This window comes from Mauremys mutica, chromosome 4 (assembly GCF_020497125.1).
Source record: "Mauremys mutica isolate MM-2020 ecotype Southern chromosome 4, ASM2049712v1, whole genome shotgun sequence".
NCBI lineage: Eukaryota > Metazoa > Chordata > Testudines > Geoemydidae > Mauremys > Mauremys mutica.
Genome location: NC_059075.1, coordinates 90,723,437 through 90,742,527, shown reverse-complemented (window position 1 = coordinate 90,742,527; position 19,091 = coordinate 90,723,437). Strand labels below are relative to the sequence as shown.

The 19,091-nt window shown below is 38.7% G+C and overlaps 1 protein-coding gene across 4 annotated transcripts in view; it reads left to right on the top strand.

Moving 5' to 3' along the window:
* DCDC1 (doublecortin domain containing 1) overlaps positions 1–19,091 on the top strand; it is a 434,351-nt gene that overhangs the window by 372,686 nt on the left and 42,574 nt on the right. For 3 of the 4 annotated variants that reach the window (XM_045012462.1, XM_045012461.1, XM_045012464.1), the window contains exons 26-31: positions 4,360–4,518; positions 5,963–6,166; positions 10,435–10,549; positions 14,255–14,425; positions 15,090–15,275; positions 17,196–17,399. In XM_045012462.1, coding sequence (XP_044868397.1) covers positions 4,360–4,518; positions 5,963–6,166; positions 10,435–10,549; positions 14,255–14,425; positions 15,090–15,275; positions 17,196–17,399 — 1,039 coding nt within the window. The remainder of the gene's footprint in view (positions 1–4,359; positions 4,519–5,962; positions 6,167–10,434; positions 10,550–14,254; positions 14,426–15,089; positions 15,276–17,195; positions 17,400–19,091) is intronic. The other variant, XM_045012463.1, reaches the window with a different exon arrangement.

Below are 19,091 nucleotides of genomic sequence, written 5' to 3'. Positions count from 1 at the left end.
AGAAATTGGGAAGAATGAAATAAGCTATGAGTTGATGCCAGGAGTGGGGAGGACAGCAGGAGAGCAAGATAAAGAACAAAAGAATGTGGTGGTAACTATTTATGCTAAGATGTGCAATGGAAGATAAATAACAGGAACATGAAGGATAAATACACTGAACAGTGCTGGTGAGAGGGTGGAAGAAAACTTGCAATGTAGCCCAGATTTTAGCTTCAGAAATGCTGAAATCTATTTTATTTGGACAATATACTGTCCAGAGAGGTGTCCATATGTATGGATTCAAAGGCAGTATTTCAAACATGGGTGCCTGAGTTCATGTTCTAGGGACTCCATCCTCAACTGCACTGAGCTCACACTTGGGGCAGCTGAGTGGAGTAAGGCAAAGGTGTATCTGGTCCAACCAGCTCCTAGTACAAGTCTGGGCATCCTAAGGCCTGGTTTCGCACCACTGGGAATTTCTCTGATAGAAGAACCACCCCAAATTGTCCCTTCAGGGCAGCATTACGTCCTCTTTGTGTTGCACCTCATCTGAGCTGAAAGCTGGGCCCTAAAATCCATGTTTAGGCGCTCAGATAAGTGGCCTAATTTTCAGAGGTGTTGAATATTGACTTTAATGGGAATTAAGAGCATGAGCACTTTGAATAGCAGACCAGTTGTTTGGGTACCTAAATATTGATTTAGATACCTAACTTTTGGCACACAAGTTTGAAAAATTGTTCCCCCCCCCCCGGTTTAAAGAACACGTTGTATGATGTATGAACATAAAAAAAATGTAAGGTCTTAGTTGTTTGCATAGTTGATAGAATATATCTAAACCATTTTGGTCTGGAATTCAGTTTTAAAGTCTAATCAGATCAAGTTCTTGCAAGATTTTAAGGGATTTCTTAGCTGTTGATGGGCATAATACTACTAGGATGTCCTTTTCCATGCTCTTTTGCTGTTCTTGTTTCCTGTTTTGGCCAAAATCAAGCAATGCAGAAGTGCACAAACAAACATGAACATTGAAAAATGTTGGCACAGTTTTCTGAACCTTCAAAAAGATTAGGTTGGGTTTGGGTTGAGTTTCCAAACAGTTTGAGTTTTTTTCAAACTTATTTGGCAAAGCCTAGTAAGAAATAAGAATTAATTTATTGGATTAGTTGTTAGAGAGGGAATGAGTTTACTGATGAGTGTTTATAATGTAATGCTTATTTGATGGATATAAGTAAAAAGCTATGATGATCTTTATTTCAATATATTAAAGAGATTTAAGTGAAAACATTCCACCTATAACCTATTAACTTTACAAATTTGAATTATATATCAGGGTTTGAACTCAGATATACATCTGATATTGCAAAACTAAAAATTATGTAGTTCATAATTTCAGAAAGCATGGTTTATTATTATTATGGGATTATTAAAAGGTAACACAAGTTGGATTTGTAGATGTGTTTTAATACTCACAGCAGAATATAGATGGGAGAGCAGGGTATGGTCCTTTTGGTTGTTCCTTAAGATAAAAAGAGTAGATTTTCATGCATTGTATTTTAGTAGTAAAACTGTTATACTCCACAGCCTTTAAAAATTGGGTTTGTACAAGCCAGTTTAGAGATTTTCTTAATCTGATTTCTACATAGAATTACAAGAAAGTAAAGCAAAGATTGCCTATAATTCAGATATCCATTTAAAGTGCATTTTAAAAAATAACATGCTCTCATTCTGCAGTTCACTCAAATCTTTGTAATGTGTACCTTTCCCAGCATAATTAATGTTACTCCATTTGAGATAAGTGTCACTGCCTACTGTACAAAGATTTTGCAAAATCTGCACTTCATTACATCTATTTTGTCTAATCCATTTACCGTGTAAGAATCAAAGGCATTTACAGTAGCAATAATTAGGGGAGTGTGAAACTGAAGACTTTTTGTCGCGTTCACAAATTCTTTTTGCCCAAACTTCTTGTTTTCATGACATTTTGCAGATCCAATAGTGTGGATGTGAAGATTTGAAATGTTGCATATTTTCAGTCAAAATTAAAAAATTAAGTATAAAAATTTAATAAAAACAGGAATAATTTTAATTGGCAAAAATAAACCTTCAGTATACAAGGGCAGTCAGCACCCTGCAAGATCAAGCCTTTTGGCTGGATCCCACATTCACTGAAGTCAATGGGAGCCTTTCTATTGACTTTAATAATCACTGGATCAGTCGCTGAGATCTGTGGCTCATAAAACTGGTTAGGTTAGCTATAGTAAGAGAAGAGGAAGCTGGGAGAGCTAATGTTAGACTAAAACAAAATGATTTCCACAGCAATTTTGATTTTAATATTATTGATATTTATATCATTTAAGAAAGTCCACATATTAAACCTCTTATACTTTGTGCAGTTTATTTGAAGAAGGAGGGAGGTCAAGTGAGCTTAGCCTGGGTAATTCAAAGTATTCAAATTAATATGAAAAAATTATTAATTAAGGATTAGAATCTCGGGTTCTTCCACAACCAGGGCCGGCTCCAGGCACCAGCTCAGCAAGCAGGTGCTTGGGGTGGCCAAGGGGAAGGGGCAGCGCATCGGGCTCTTCGGCGGCAATTCGGCTGTGGGTCCCTCGGTCCCTCTCGGAGGGAAGGACCAGCTGCCAAATTGCAGCGGAAGAAGAAAGCAGCGCGGTGAAGCTGCCGCCGATCACAATCGAGGCTTTTTTTTTTTTTCCGCCGCTTGGGGCGGCAAAAACCCTGTCCACAAGTATCATAAATAAGATCTCACAATGAATGTTGAGTAACGGGAAAAGGACAGTACAATAGTGTTATGTAAAGGTGTAAGATAAAACTCTAACAGCGTGCTGAGTTGTAGAAATGCAGGTAAAAAACAGCCTCCCAGTAATACAGCAAGCTCACATCTCTCCAAAATTTCTCCAAATTTGTGAATTTTAAGAAAGTTAATTTACTGTTCTATTAGGCGCTTTCTGCTTCATTGTATTGTCTGTATTTACTTTACCCAGTGCTCAAGTAGACACAAAATCCATCTTAATCTCTGTAACAAATTTAAAAAAACTCTTATTCTGATGCATAATCCCACTAGATCCTTAACAAAATTATTTCAAAGTAAAAACATCGGGCCTGATTCAACATTCCAGTATTCCAGTTTAAACTGGGGAAATTCCACTGAAATTAATGTAGTTACATCAGAGAAAAACAGAAAAACTGTTTCTTTTTCAGACAGTGTAAGAAATGAGGTATATGAAAAGCTTGAAGTGTATTCAGTTAATAGTGACACTCTAGAAAGAGGTTGCATTTACTAATTATGGCGATAGATGGCACTGTTTTATTAAAGGTTGGTGAGGAGGATTCAAATGCTACATGTCAGCAAAGAATCAATTATAAATGTATATAATAGAAAATTATAAATCAGATACTGGCAAGTATTGCTGTCTCATAGGATAATAGTCAGCGTTGTACAATTTGTGAAACAACACTGCTCAAAGTAAATGTGAAAGAATACCTGAAGGGGCCACTCTGCTAGAACCTGAGCCAGCTCTCAGTGAAGTCAATTGGATTCTTTCTCTTAACTTCAGTGGGGGCTGGAGTAGTCCATCAGTCTAGGACACGGGTCAGCAACCTTTCAGAAGTGGTGTGCCGAGTCTTCATTTATTCACTCTAATTTAAGGTTTTGAGTGCCAGTAATACATTTTAACGTTTTTAGGAGGTGTCTTTCTATAAGTCTATAATATATAACTAAACTATAGTTGTATGTAAAGTAAATAAGGTTTTTAAAATGTTTAAGAAGCTTCATTTAAAACTAAATTAAAATGCAGAGCCCCCCCAAAAACTGGTGGCCAGGACCCAGGCAGTGTGAGTGCAGCTGAAAATCAGCTCATGTGCTGCCTTCGGCATGCGTGCCATAGGTTGCCTGCCCCTGGTCTAGGAGAAGTTCATACAAGTCTGTACAAAAGCATGACTTTCTGTTCATTTAATGTCAGCGATACACATAATGCTCTGTGTGATTAAGAAATTTCTTATATGATGAAAACAAAAATCTTTGTTACTTTATGGAAAGTCCCTAGGTACAATCTAGGGAAGTCAATGGAAGTTTCACCATAGATTCAGGGGATCTAGGATTTCACCCTGTATGTTTATAATAGATTTTCCATAACTGTGGACCTTATTATACAAATTATGGTCCAAATCCTTCAATTTTTACTTAGAAAAAAAACTCTCATTGATGCAAGAGTGCAAGATCTGATTGTTTTACTTCTAGTTACCCTGTAAAGTATCTCCTCAAAATGAAGTAATGTTTTTAAAGAAAAACCCCTTGTTTTTTAATGCAAAACTCCAATCTCTGTTAGTTTTCAAAATTCCCATTTTGTGGTTTATGTTTTTCAGTAATTCACATGCAAAATCACATCTTAAAACAGATGCTTGGCATATGAAATCCAAATATTCCTGGCAGGAAAGTTTCTGTGATTTTCATGATGATGACAGTTTTCCGAAGGACAAGGATAAAGAAGTCTGTGAAAATGCAGAGTTATTTCAGAAGTACAGGTCAGAAATAATTATACTTTTACAGTATAATTGATACACATTTGGACAATGTAATACTGAACCTGACAAAAAAAGTCAGAGACCCACACACCATACCAAGCTCTGCTTCCGTGAATTTATTCATCCATATCTCGATTTCCTTCCTCAGGAAGAACTCCTTTTAATAGTAATAGGACTTACTGCAAGATAATTTAGTCCTTTATGAAGAAACTTTTAGAATTATATATAAGCAGTTAGATCCAAATCTCCCATTAATATCTAATTTCCTATGACATTAACTGAAAAAAATAATCCTTTCCACCTAATTTTTAAAGGTGCCTCAACCTGGTCTTCTTTTAGTTTTGTGAATAGCTATTTGGGGACACAAATGAAGACATGTAGACACAGAGGGTCTCATCCAATGTCCATTGGTGTAATTGTGAGTCTTTACATTGACTTCAGTGGGCATTATATCAGGTCCCTAGTTGACAAGTGCAGTCTATATGTTTTTATTTGTTTCCCCAGTGAATTGTGCCCAAAGTTATATGCTACATCAAATTGCAGGTACATGACAGGGTTTTAAAAGTCAGGCCTTTGATATTCAGGGCATTTAACAGCCACTTGAAAGTATCTCCCAGCCAAAGGAGAGGTAGCACACCATGGACAAGAAATAAAGAAGAAAAAAATGTAAGGAGAGAGGCAGGAGTATGGAATGTGGACAGTGGGTAGATAACAGAAAGGGAAAAGAGAAGAATTTGAAAATATGGATAGGAAAGGAAATCCCTAAATTACATTAAAATGAAAAGCAGTCAAAATGTCATTCAGAAAAATACACTGAGATTGAGTGATATCATTCACTTGGGCTCTCTCGAGCACTACTGTTCTGGAATTTGTTGCCCCCATAACTTTAGGATGTATTCATTTATTTCCGTGAAGTTCAGAATTGCATGCTATTTATCTGCATGTTACCTGCATGTAACTAGATTGACGAGAATGACTATTTAAAAGTCAAGGATGTAGAGGCATGCTGGACTACATTCAAATTAGTCCTTATTGCCCATAGCACATTTGTTCTAGTTTTTACAGAAGCAGATAGAGACAAACACAACCAAATTAAGGTGATGTTTGCCTCTTTGTGCTTTTTCAGAAAGCCAGAATAGTAGAACTGTAGTCTAGTAGAACTGGCAATGAGTGCCAGTATGCTTTTCACCTTTGTCTTGGAAATAGCTTTCCCTATGTTAGCCCTCTCATTCTCCTTTTTCCTCTGTCCATCCTCTCTGTTCCTCTCCCTGCCCTCACGTACCCAGTCCCTTGATGTACTCCTGGTCATTTGTTCTATAGTTAAGAATACAGTCAGACAAGTTAACAAAGATTCTGCAAAATCTACTTGTCATAAGTGTTGTGTGTAACTGATGTTAGTTAACAGGGCATTTTTCTAACCCTAAATACAATTTTGTTTATTCAGACCTCAACCAAAGCTGAATGCAGAATTGCAGAAGGCTCACCATCAGCAGTTTGAGTTTAGAGACAAACAGATTATAAACTGTGCATTCCCAGGGCTTGTTTTGGGGGTACAGGATGCTAATTTGCGTGCTGGGACTGAAGTTGTTTTGGTGGAAAAGAAACCTGATGATACCAATCAGCGCTGGGTATGGAGAGATCATGACAGGTACAAGCATGTTCGCTGATATATGAGACTAAATGTTATAAAGGGAAACTTTCTGTATCATACATTAAAACACAATTCTGTGGACTGTTATCTAGTTATTGAAGTTATTTTTAGTGTATTGGGTGGGAAAGAATTAGGTTTAGGATTTTTAATAGGGTTTCAATAGTTCTTCTTTGATCATTTTCTTGTCTTACTAACCATTAAGTTAAAGCAAAGAATCTCATAAATGAATCTCTAGTGTAGCAAGCTGAAGATAGATAGATTTAAAAGACTTATATCAAAGCAATAATCCCTCCAGTCAAGGGAAACCCTCACCACCCCCATGAGAGCTCTTTAACTCAACCACAGGGGAGACAGCAGTGTGAAGTGCTCTCTTTCCCACAATCCACTCAGCCTAAATCAAAAGGATTAAAATATGGATTCTAGGAGGCAATGTATTGCACTGCTGCTAGAGCTCCAGACCAGTGCTGATTTCAGGAATCCAGAAGCACTGTGTCCTTCAAAAACAGAAAAGGAAAACTTCAGCATGCATATGTCATTTGCCTTTTAATGCAATGACATACTGAGCATGCTTAAAATGCCACTAGCTTTATACACTGCTGTACAGTACACTACTCATCTTTCCTTCTTCACTTCTTTCCCCTGAGAAGTGAAATCCACTGCAGCAGAATGATGAAGGATACATTAAACAAATTGTGGGCTCGTGAAGAGAGAAAAACTGCACTGTTCAATCACCAGCAGTGTAAAATAAAAACAGCGGTTGAATAGAGAGAAAAGTGTCTGTCTTCATCTGCTCCGTCCCCTTTTAATCTCCTAATTCAAGGCTCCATATTGGACAAAGCATACAGTACAACAGATTATGCTTGGATCCCAAGAACACAGAATTGTCTTCTTATCCTAGTGAGGCAAATAGAAAGGAGCATACACACTGCCAAATTAAGTGTAAAAATGTAATAAGAAAAGCCAAAAGGGAGTTTGAAGAACAGCTAGCCAAAAACTCAAAAGATAATAACAAAATGTTTAAGTACATCAGAAGCAGGAAGCCTGCTAAACAACCAGTGGGGCCCCTGGATGATCGAGATAAAAAAGGAGCACTTAAAGATGATAAAATCATTGTGGAGAAACTAAATGAATTCTTTGCTTCAGTCTTCACAGCTGAGGATGTTAGGGAGATTCCCAGACCTGAGCTTTTGTAGGTGACAAATCTGAGGAATTGTCACAGATTGAAGTGTCATTAGAGGAGGTTTTGGAATTAATTGATAAACTTAATAGTAGCAAGTCACCAGGACCAGATCGCATTCACCCAAGAGTTCTGAAAGAACTCAAATGTGAAATTGCGGAACTATTAAGTATGGTTTGTAACCTGTCCTTTAAATCAGCTTCTGTACCTAATGACTGGAAGATAGCTAATGTAATGCCAATATTTAAAACAGGTTCTAGAATTGATCCCGGCAATTACAGACCGGTAAGTCTAATGTTAATACCGGGCAAATTAGTTGAAACCATAGTAAAGAATAAAATTGTCAGACACATAGAAGAACATAAATTGTTGGGCAAAAGTCAACATGGTTTCTGTAAAGGGAAATCATGTCTTACTAATCTATTAGAGTTCTTTGGAGGGGTCAACAAACATGTGGACAAGGGGGATCCTGTGGACATAGTGTATTTAGATTTCCAGAAATCCTTTGACAAGGTCCCTCACCAAAGGCTCTTACGTAAATTAAGTTTTCATGGGATAAGAGGGAAGATCCTTTCATGGACTGGTTAAAAGACAGGGAACAAAGGGAAGGAATAAATGGTAAATGTTCAGAATGGAGAGGGGTAACTAGTTGTGTTCCCCAGGGTCAGTCCTAGGACCAATCCTGTTCAATTTATTCATAAATGATCTGGGGAAAGGGGTAAACGTTTGCAGATGATACTAAACTGCTCAAGATAGTTAAGACCAAAGCAGACTGTGAAGAACATCAAAAAGATCTCACAAAACTAAGTGATTGGGCAACAAAATGGCAACTAAATTTAATGTGGATAAATGTAAAATAATACACATTGGAAAAAATAACCCCAACTATACATACAATAGGATGGGGGCTAATTTAGATGCAACTAATCAGGAGAGAGATCTTGGAGTCCTCATGGATAGTTCTCTGAAGATGTCCACAAAGTGTGCAGCGGCAGTCAAAAAAGCAAACAGGATGTAGAAATCATTTAAAAAGGGATAGAGAATAAGACGGAGAATATCTTATTGCCCTTATATAAAACCATGGTACGCCCACATCTTGAATACTGCATACAGATGTGGTCTCCTCATCTCAAAAAAGATATACTGGCATTAGAAAAGGTTCAGAGAAGGGCAACTAAAATTATTAGGGGTTTGGAATGGGTCCCATATGAGGAGAGATTAAAGAGGCTAGGACTTTTCAGCTTGGAAAAGAGGAGAATAAGGGGGAATATGATAGAGGTATATAAAATCATGAGTGGTGTGGAGAAAGTGAATAAGGAAAAGTTATTTACTTGTTCCCATAATATAAAAACTAGGGGCCACCAAATGAAATTAAGGGGCAGCAGATTTAAAACAAATAAGAGGAAGTTCTTCACACAGTGCACAGTCAACCTGTGGAACTCCTTGCCTGAGGAAGTTGTGAAGGCTAAGACTATAACAGGGTTTAAAAGAGAACTAGATAAATTCATGGAGGTTAAGTCCATTAATGGCTATTAGCCAGGATGGGTAAGGAATGGTATCTCTAGCCTCTGTTTGTCAGAGGGTGGGGATGGATGGTAGGAGAGAGATCACTTGATCATTACCTATTAAATTCACTCCCTCTGGAGCACCTGGCATTGGCCACTCTTGGCAGACAGGATACTGGGCTGGATGGAACTTTGGTCTGACCCAGTATGGCCATTCTTATGTTCTTTAAAATCCTTCTATTTTGTCTGTGTATTAAAAGGGTTAGTGGATATCCCCAAAAATCTATTATATCTCAGCTTTTGCAACTGTTTTGCATCAAATCCTAACGCGAAGGGAAATTGGCCTGAATGCCTATTTTGGTATAAACACAGAGAAAGCTTCTGGTCCCACATTATCACTCTCCCACCAACAGGACCAGACTCCCCGTCTTTACTTTTAAGTGTCTTCCTAGTAGAACCAGTGCTCTTTTATCTCCTTTTCACCTTGCTTTCTCCTGTCTTTGGAGGCACCCCCAAACTCCAGGAGCAAGGTAGTTGTCCTGCTGTCCCATTTGGAGTCTCTGTGGTTTTAGCAAGGCAAGCTTCTTCCCCTATATATCCATAGCAGATGGGTGGCCAGCCTGACATGCTCATCTTGCATCTGAGGGGCTAGCAGCATTGCACATGGAGGTTCTGTTGTTTTTAGGAAGGGGTATTGGGTATGGCTGGAGAGTTGCCCTTCACATAGCAATGCAGGACTCTGAATGCTATTAAGAATACAGAGCTTTCTCATGTGTCTTGGAGTAGGCAGTGATTTATGTACTATTAGCTGGATGTAAAGTTAAGACTTGTTTGCATTAGATAAGCTTTTCTCGTGTTAATGTGGAGAACAGCATTTAATCCTAGTTCAGTTGATGCTACTGTACTTTGTTGGCTCTATTTCAGTCTGTGCATGAGAAATTATCCCAGACTGAACTGCATGCTAGCAGGGAAACCCCTAAGCATTCAGGAGAGGGTAGAGAACAGCTGGGAGCCCACTGAAGATGTCAGAATGGGAGTAAAATGCCATTGACATGTCACCAGGTCAAAGGAGAAGTGTCTCTAGTTATCGTGTAATCAGGGAAGGTGGAGAGGTGCATGCACATATCTTCCTGTCTTTGGTCCGGAAGCCTTTTTTTGAGAGTGAGAGGAGGAAAGGACGGTTCTCCGAAAATGCAGGATTGAGGCAGATTCTGTTGGAGAAAGGAAGAGGGTGTTCTGTCAGGCAAGGGATAGTGCCAGAGCATTTGTGAAGAAAGAGATAAACTCACCAAGTTTGTAATTGGTTTACTCACTCTGTGCTTTGAATTTAGGGTTTGGGGTAAATCTGAAAATCAAAATGAACTAGATCCTTGTGAACCAAACCCACCAAGGGCTATGTCAGCATTTTGGTATGTGCTAATAATCCTTCTGTCAAGACTTCTTCATAAAGTGTGCATTACTGTGGCATCACTCATGTTCTCTAGCTGTAAGAGTAGTTTAGGAGAAAGCCTAATGAATTTAGGTACCTATAAAAATATTTGCATTTTTACATTATAGTGTCACTGTCATTTTTCTGTTCTTAGGACATTTCATTTGATGAGTGATCCAAATCTAGTGCTAGCAGTGTCAATGCCCAGCACACAGCCTAAATATTCAAAATGTGCTCTGGACATGAAAGGGTGTGCTGTTGTTCTGCAGGTAAGAGATTGCATTTAAAACAAGAGACAAAACTTTGTGCTGTACATCTAGATGTAGGCCCAGGGTCCAGGTATATTCAGATATCGATTCAGCTTTGAATCATAGTTTCTTTGAATAGTGCTTTGTATACTATAGATAACACAGGAAGTCCAAGGGCTACAGCAAAGATTTAAAATAATTGTATCCAATAAATTATCAATCAGAACAACATGAAAGTTACATTCTGGAGTCCAGAAATGCCAAGGTAAAGTTTTATGCGTATTAGTTTTAAAATAAGGAGCATTTAAAGTCGGCGCGTTGAATTGTGAGTAACAGCGTGTCAGAATCATTCACTAAGTCTTCAATGCAACTGATAAATATGGGCTACAGCTTCGTTCTCTAATACCGAATATAAAGAATTGCCGTTATCTCTGTCAATGCCTTTATGACATCAGTCAATGGGATAAAAACTATCACAAGCTGACATTTAGTAGCGCAATCAGTTTCATAGAATATGTACAGTATATTTTCCCCAAAACTAGTTTTTATTGGAAACCAATTTGCTTTTCAAGTATTTTGTGTGTGCTTCCACTCTTTTTATGAAAGCTTTATCTTTTATTTCTTGCAGCAGTTAAGGCCTGTTGGTGGAAATTACTCACATAATAATATACATCAAAGGGATTAGTCACATGCATTACAGTTTACAGAATCAGGCCCTTGGTTTGTGACAAATATTTTAAAGTTCATGCACTATAATAAAAGTGAGAAATGTTAAATTTAGTCTGGTGAGCCCTTCCCTAGTCAGCTCAATTAAGTTCTTTGTATATGCCAGTTGTTCTCAGGGATGCTGCCATTCTTGCACTCTCTAAAATCAAAAGGGAAGACTCGCTTATTTTGCCCATTGTTTTCAGCTTTTTGCTCAGCAGAGACATTATTAATCATTCCACATCTTTTATAGATACCCTTAATGTCTTTGTATTGGGAATAGCTGAACTTGTTTTGCCTAATTTTGAATGCTCTCCGTCATCCTGTGTTCAGAGGACTATTTCCAAGGAAACAATAGTTTGAAAATGGAACAGAGATGGATGAGTGAAAAACAAATGTAGAGGGAGATGGGGAAAAAAAGGGAGCAGAGAAAGGGATACACAAATAATTATGGAATTGATATTGACATGTACCAGGTAGCCACTTGTGTTTTTCAGAGTTTATTATCACTAATACACAGGCAAAGAAAATGCTAGGAAGTTGTGTTTTTTAAAAATTAAATCACTACAAAGCAATTAGCCAAACCCTGAAGTGAAGTGTAAGGTGGTGTAAGCTAAACTTCCTGACACTTTGATTCCCTTACACTGAGTTAGACTTTCTTAGATCTATTACACCTGTGTAAGGATGTGTGAAGGACTTTGTTGTTGTAACTTACACAACTAATTGCCAGAAGGAGGGATGAGAAGGTGTAAAATAGAGGGTAGCCTGCTTTAACTTACATCTTCTTACATCTTCCTGTTAGCTGCTAGCTTCAGTAAACTCTTCTATTCTGGCTTCTTGATATGTAAGTTATACTAGCTGAGCCTCACTTACACTCAGAATCATTGGACAAATTGTAGACGTGATGTGGTAAATGAATGTGGGTCAAAGGGAGACAAGAGGCAGTTTGTTTTCTTGTAACATACATGTTGAAGGCGATACCAGCTACTTCAGTTTAGACTCTTTCAGCACTTACTTATGCTCCCCTCTGAATTGACCCCAAGAGTTTTAAATTACAGGAAAAAAGATTCATGAACTCGTGGTTTTTGAGAACTCCAAACAATAGTCTGAGGGTTTTTCAAAATCTTGAATTCCATATGGCTTCTCATTCATATTTCATGCAGCAAGCTGCCATGCACGACGAAGTTGTTGTTGAAATGGCTTGTTTTCCCCGGAGGGTTTTATATATATATTTTATGAATTAAATAATTTTATATGCCAAAAGTGATTCTAAGTACTTAAATTTCTTTACCAGCATAGTATTAAAGAATGCCTGTTAGACCAGCAGAAACTGTCACGCCAACTATAATATAAAATATTGTCTATACAAATATGCTCTTGGGATTCTGGCATTGACTGAAAAGATTGGGGAAAAAATATCAATGTGACATACTTTGAAAAATAGCAATAGGCCTGTAATGAATGACATGTGATATACAGTATCAGAGGGGTAGCCGTGTTAGTCTGGATCTGTAAAAGCAGCAAAGAGTCCTGTGGCACCTTATAGACTAACAAACGTATTGGAGCATGAGATTTCGTGGGTGAATACCTACTTTGTCAGATGCATGTAGTGGAAATTTCCACAGGCTTATATATATAATTACATAGGGAACAGCCACAGAAATTAAATACATTGATTCTATGAATGGCTATTTCCTTTTCCTTTAAGTATTGTCAGCGGAGATCCCCACTGTTGGCATACACCTGTGAATTACCCCAAAACCTAGGATCCTCTGGAAAGCTCTGACCATTTGAGGAGGGAGACACATGAACTTTGACTCAAGCTAAGGAATATTTTAGGCAAGGTTACATTAAAAAGCAAAGTCTCCTATGCACACTGAGTTCATTCCGGCTGTAAATTGGAACTTTTTCTATTCCCTCAACTTTTTTAGCTTGTTGACATTTTTTCTGTTTCTCTCCTTAGTCACATATAAGTTTGTCGTAAATAATTAAGATATAATGTTTGTTTTAATTTGAGAAATGTCTCCAAAGGAAACAGTACATCAGAGAGTTTCCCAGAACTTCATTTCCAGAAATCAACTCTTGCATCCGACGAAGTGGGCATTCACCCACGAAAGCTCATGCTGCAAAACGTCTGTTAGTCTATAAGGTGCCACAGGATTCTTTGCTGCTTTAACATTAGCTACCTAATTTATATGGTTCCCATTACTGCAGCATCAGGGTGCCTCACAATCTTTAATGCATTTGTCTTCACAAAACCCTGGTGTGGTCAGGAAATGCTATTATCCCTATTTTATAGGTATGAAACTGAGATACAGAAGCCTAGCTCCTCAACAGTATTTAGGCACCTAACTCCCATTTAATTAATTTAACCTTTGTGGCCTGCCCAAGGTTACATAGGAAGTCCATTATGAAGTAAGGAATAGAAACCGAGTCACCTAAGCCCTAGGCTAACACCCTAACCACTGATCCATCTTTCCTGTCTTCTGTTCTCTTATGACCTCATTGGGTTATTTGGGTCTTCTGCCATGATGGCAGATCCCAGAAAGAAGATCCCAGGTTTAAAGGCTGCCCATCTCCGACGGCAAGATGTTTATGGCAGACCACCTATGCTGATTAGTTCACTTTTTCACTTACCTAATATTGTCTATTTTATTAACAGCATTTTATGTTTCTAGCACTCCTTTTATCCCAAAGGATCGCACAGCTCTCTAAAACTACTTCTGTACATACACCACTTCTGAAATGTAGCCACCTCCATGGCAGAAGATTAGATAACCCACCATACAATACTGAGTGCAGGGAGAAAATGTGTCAAAGATACTGAGGCAAATACCTACTTTTACTTAAAGTGTCGTGAGATGTGTAGTGTCCACACAGAACAGACAGGACTTGAGAATTTAAAGTCTCATCTGAAAAACACGCTTTTATTTTTTAAGCAGCACAAGGCATTCATGCCAAATACTGAATAGCAGAATGCTATAGTGTAGGAATAGGATTTATCTTTTTATGTTTTGACAGAAATATAAAGAATACAGCAATGGGGCTGCCAATCAAAAGTGGCATTACATGGAAAATGCAGGAGTATTTAGTGCCTTTTACAGCACAGTACTGGATCAAGAAATCACAGCAGCAAATCATGTTTCTGTTTGCACATTCTCTGTGACCAGTAGAGAAAAAATAGACCAGCCAGTAAGTAATATATTTTTAAGGTATGTAAAGTTGACATAGGGAAGTTTAATCCACTATCAATGCAGTCAACAGGCTGTGTAGAATGTTTATGTGTATACCTATATATTTATATTTATCTGAAATGGACAGATGAAATATTTCACTTTTTCTTCAGGTGCTGTCCCTGTGGGTGCCCAGGTGTCAGTGCATAATCTTCTCTTCCTGCTAGCAAAAAAAGTACTTTGTAAAGTAATATATTGAGCAGTCATGTCTGTAGAAGTTTCTGTTTCCTAAGTATGACATCATGGCTGTGAAACAGGTCACGGTTAAATGACGATAAAATCCCTAGTCAAATTTTATGTCACTTTAATCCATAGATTTGTAATAAGTAAAAGTACATTGTCAGTTACTCACCTCTGATGTCACAGTTGCTCTGTTCCAACATCAGTTCCATTTTGCAATGTCCAGAGGTGAGGGCTGAAGATCCAAAGCCATTTGTGTCCTTGTCTTATTTCAAATGAACAACAGCTATTCATGTATCCTAACTGGCAGCATCAGGAAGGTTAGCAAAGGTGGACTTGTGTTGAGGAAATCCTGAATGCTTATAGGAAGTAATTAGATAACTGAACTGTTGCACATCTGGACACTCTAAAGCATTGAAACCATTATTTCCCCTTCTTTTTAGGGCTACTGTTTTCTTTCACCTAGTGGAAAGCAGAAGTTCATGATATGCTTGGCTTGTGCAAGGGCCATAAGAGGAAAGAAAGAACTGAAAAAATTACCCACAGGTAGCATGTTCTTCTGTGCCTCTGGCTCTGAGGAAGCAAATCATTTCTCCTTGGGGCCTTTTAAGTGTGTTAATGTGATGAAGGTTTGTATTTTTTAATTTGTCCTATTAGCTGTACTGTAGACTCAGGATTATAAAATAACCTGAAAATGTTCGTAGTACATTGTTAGACTACTGCAGAACTTTGCTATCTTCACTTTAACAAACTGTAAACCTTCATGTATCAGAGGGGTAGCCGTGTTAGTCTGGATCTGTAAAGGCAGCAAAGAATCCTGTGGCACCTTATAGACTAACAGACGTTTTGCAGCATGAGCTTTCGTGGGTGAATACCCACTTCTTCGGATGCACCCACGAAAGCTCATGCTGCAAAACGTCTGTTAGTCTATAAGGTGCCACAGGATTCTTTGCTGCTTTTGTAAACCTTCATATAATCTTTCAGTTTTACTGTTCACTGATGAACAGACCAGGAAGGTTTTGGAGGTATCAGTGGGGATGGGGCCAGTGTGGATATTATCATGGTACCCATGGATTAATAGCGGAATGGTATATCCCCTCGCTTTGGACTCCAGCCCTGGAAAAGGGCTAGGATGTTTACAATCAACCACTAGTTTTTTGAGATCAGGTTCTCAATGTTCCAGAGGCTGCACTTTTCAGGCCATTGATTGAATGCAGAGGAACAGTGGCCATGGCTACACTGGGGGAGGGGTTGGGAGTCTTTTGAAAGTCTGACCTGCTTCCTTCCTCTTCAGGTATTCCTATGGGATACTAAAGGCCTCTGTCAATATGTTCCCCACACCACTCATTCCAGTTCTGGGTAGTGAGTGAAAGTTCTCACCACCACCATTGATCCTATGCTGAGAGGACATGACTGCCCATAATTCCAGAAGAAAGTGTGTTGAAGGGGGGAGAGCGGTTCTACTCACTCAGCAACATAGATACTCTAAAAGAACCTTGCATATTACTGCTAATTAATGCATGTGTCATAGGTTGGTCATTGCTGCAGTATGTGGCATGTGACATGTATGCAGAGTCTCCACCACTGTCTCTCATTCTGGGAATGTACTAATTGCAGAGTCTAAAAACTGTATAAAATTATTGTTGTCTTTTTCTTAATATCTTTCTTGTTGAATGGAAGTCAAAAGAGTAGCAGATTTGTTATTAGGGATATAAATGTGGTAAATATTATTTTGTGCTATACCAAATTTTAGAATAGTTTTCCTGTTAGCATTAAAATGTATCTGTTACGGGGCATATTTGTCTCTTGCCTGCACATGTGGAACTCCTATAGATATTAGTATTAAGAGCAGGGGCAGCTCTAGGAATTGCACCGCCCCAAGCATGGCGGTATGCCGCAGGGGGCGCTCTGGCGGTCGCCAGTCCCGCGGCTCCGGTGGACCTCCTGCAGACTTGCCTGTGGAGGGTCCGCTGGTCCTGCGGCTCTGGTGGTCCTCCCGCAGGCACGCCTGCGGATGCTCCACCGAAGCCGCGGGACCAGCGGACCTTCCGCAGGCACGTCTGCGGGAGGTCCACTGGAGCCGCCAGCCGCCCTCCCGCGGCACGCCGCCCCAAGCGCGTGCTTGGCGCACTGGGGTCTGGAGCCGGCCCTGATTAAGAGTAAATAATTAATGGGAGCTCTGCACTGAAGAAGGGGAGATATCTTTTGAAAGCTGTTTCATCTTTACCTAAACAGTTGTGTGTACAGATATGTTCAATGATCTTTAAAAGAAATACATAAATGTCTCATTAGCTTTCCTACAAAATTTGGTTTTAGCCATCTCTTGTCATCTTTAACAAATCATAGCTACCAGAAAGCCCTGGAGATTTGGTGTGATCACCAAAGGTACATGCAGAGTAGATATTAGTATATTCCATATTTCAATAAATGTAGTGTTGACTGAATACATTTTAAATTAAATTTGTGAGCTTCATTAAAAGAAGTTCACTTCAGTATTGATTTAATAAAAGCAGCAGCCTGATTGGATCTGATTCTTTCCTATCTTAAAGACTGATTTATCCACATTGGAAGCTGAAAATACCTTGAATTATTTAGAAGAAGTTCTAGCATCTTTGCGGACCGAAACCTCCATACAAACAATCTCAGAAAAGATCTCTGCAGCTATGAACCAGAAAGCTGTGAAAATAATTGCATACAGAAATGGAGCTGGCTACCAAAATGGTCAGTTAATCATTGCTAGCACATTCCCTATGGTAAGTATTAGTAACAATCATCCCCAGAGATAATTATAATGTCTGTAGTATTGGCAAAGACAAGCAGCCTTTGTCAGTGACCAAGATGAACCCAAACCAGAATCTCAAAGCTAAATCTCCCTTCATCATGAATTGCTGAGGTGTTTGGTTTGAATTCACAAATTTTAGTCCTACCCTATGGGTTTGTTTCCCAGTCTGATCCAGGGCCTGTAGGAACCTGTTCTCCAGATTCAGTTTTGATATGACCCAGTATGATAAAACATTTTCATGGCATAAATCTTGCAATAACACTTGAAATTATGATATTTCCACAGTTTAGGCTGATAATTGCAGGAGAACATTTTAAGAGATTTTGCCATTGTCAGACATGAATTTAGCATTCGTTCAGCCCCCAACCCAAACTCTTCATCCTAGTTTAAACCTTCTAATCTGGATCCAAACACAGCCTCCTTCTTCTGTTTATAATCAGTGGTGATTCTTCTAAGAGAAATAGCATATATGGGAATATAGACCTTATATAAAATGTAAACATCTTTTTTTTTAAGTTTGGTTTAATCTTGAGAGATTTTAAAGTAAGTTTTCTCTGCTGAGATGGAAATTTCTAAAGATAAATTATTTGACTTATAACCTAGTTCCAAAATGGAAAATTACTGTCAATTGTCTTGTTTATGAGAAGAATGATGACACTGAGCACAAGATGTTCAAGCTTATTTTTAATATTGCTGATCGATTAATATTGTGACTGACTGTTGGAACTCTAGAAATTTTTACAGGATTTTGGGATCATACTTTCTGTATGGACCTCATTGCAAGACTTTTTCACACAGATAGGACCCATGTCAGCTTCTATGTTTTTGATATTTTGGGAGTCAGAGGCTTATAGTCTCTGTGATGTGCAAAAGACCAAATATTTTAAAAATTTCTGGCTTAAGCAGGTCTTTTCCCAAAACTGATGCTAGCTAAGGATGACCTAATTCAAACCTGACTGAACCAAATTGCATGGTGCCAAAGTAGGCCTTACACCTGATTTGCCCAAAGGCCTTGGAGCAAGGCCCTCTAAGATGGAGTAAGTAAAATTCACAAACTATAAGAATCAAGTGTGTGGCTGAGAAGCTGTGTCTTTTGGGTCAATAAACCACCTAAATGCCATTGAGGATCTGGGTCCTAGTCCTTCTACAGGCCAGCAAAAGCTGAGTTGAGGGAGAGAATTGCAGAGAGTAGGTAGGCTCCTGCAGGAGTTGCTTGGGTCAGGTAAGACCAGGAAGGGCTGAGAGAGGTGAGGGAAAAGCCTCTGGCAACTGTAGCCCATGTTGGACAGAGAAACTACTTTATTTTGTTATTTTTCCTAAGCTTCTGTTTGACCAATAAATTGTGTCCTCAAGCAAGAGCCTGAAACAGACTTTAATGTGACATCAGTCTTCCGTGGACTGGTGAGAGAGCCTATCCATTTAAAGTGTTTTCTGTGTCCTGTGTCTACAAGTCCTAAGAGAATTGAAACTGTCACCAGATCAGAGTTGTTGAACTACTGCAGAAGTATCTTGTAAAGTCTATATTATATCTCAGTTGGGGGGTGAGGGAAAGAGCTAGTCACCACATAAGAATTGAAATAATGAGGAAGCTTTATAATTAGCTCAAATTGTGGGTTAGGCACTAGATAACTTAGTTACAGTATTAAAACATTTACCCATCTCC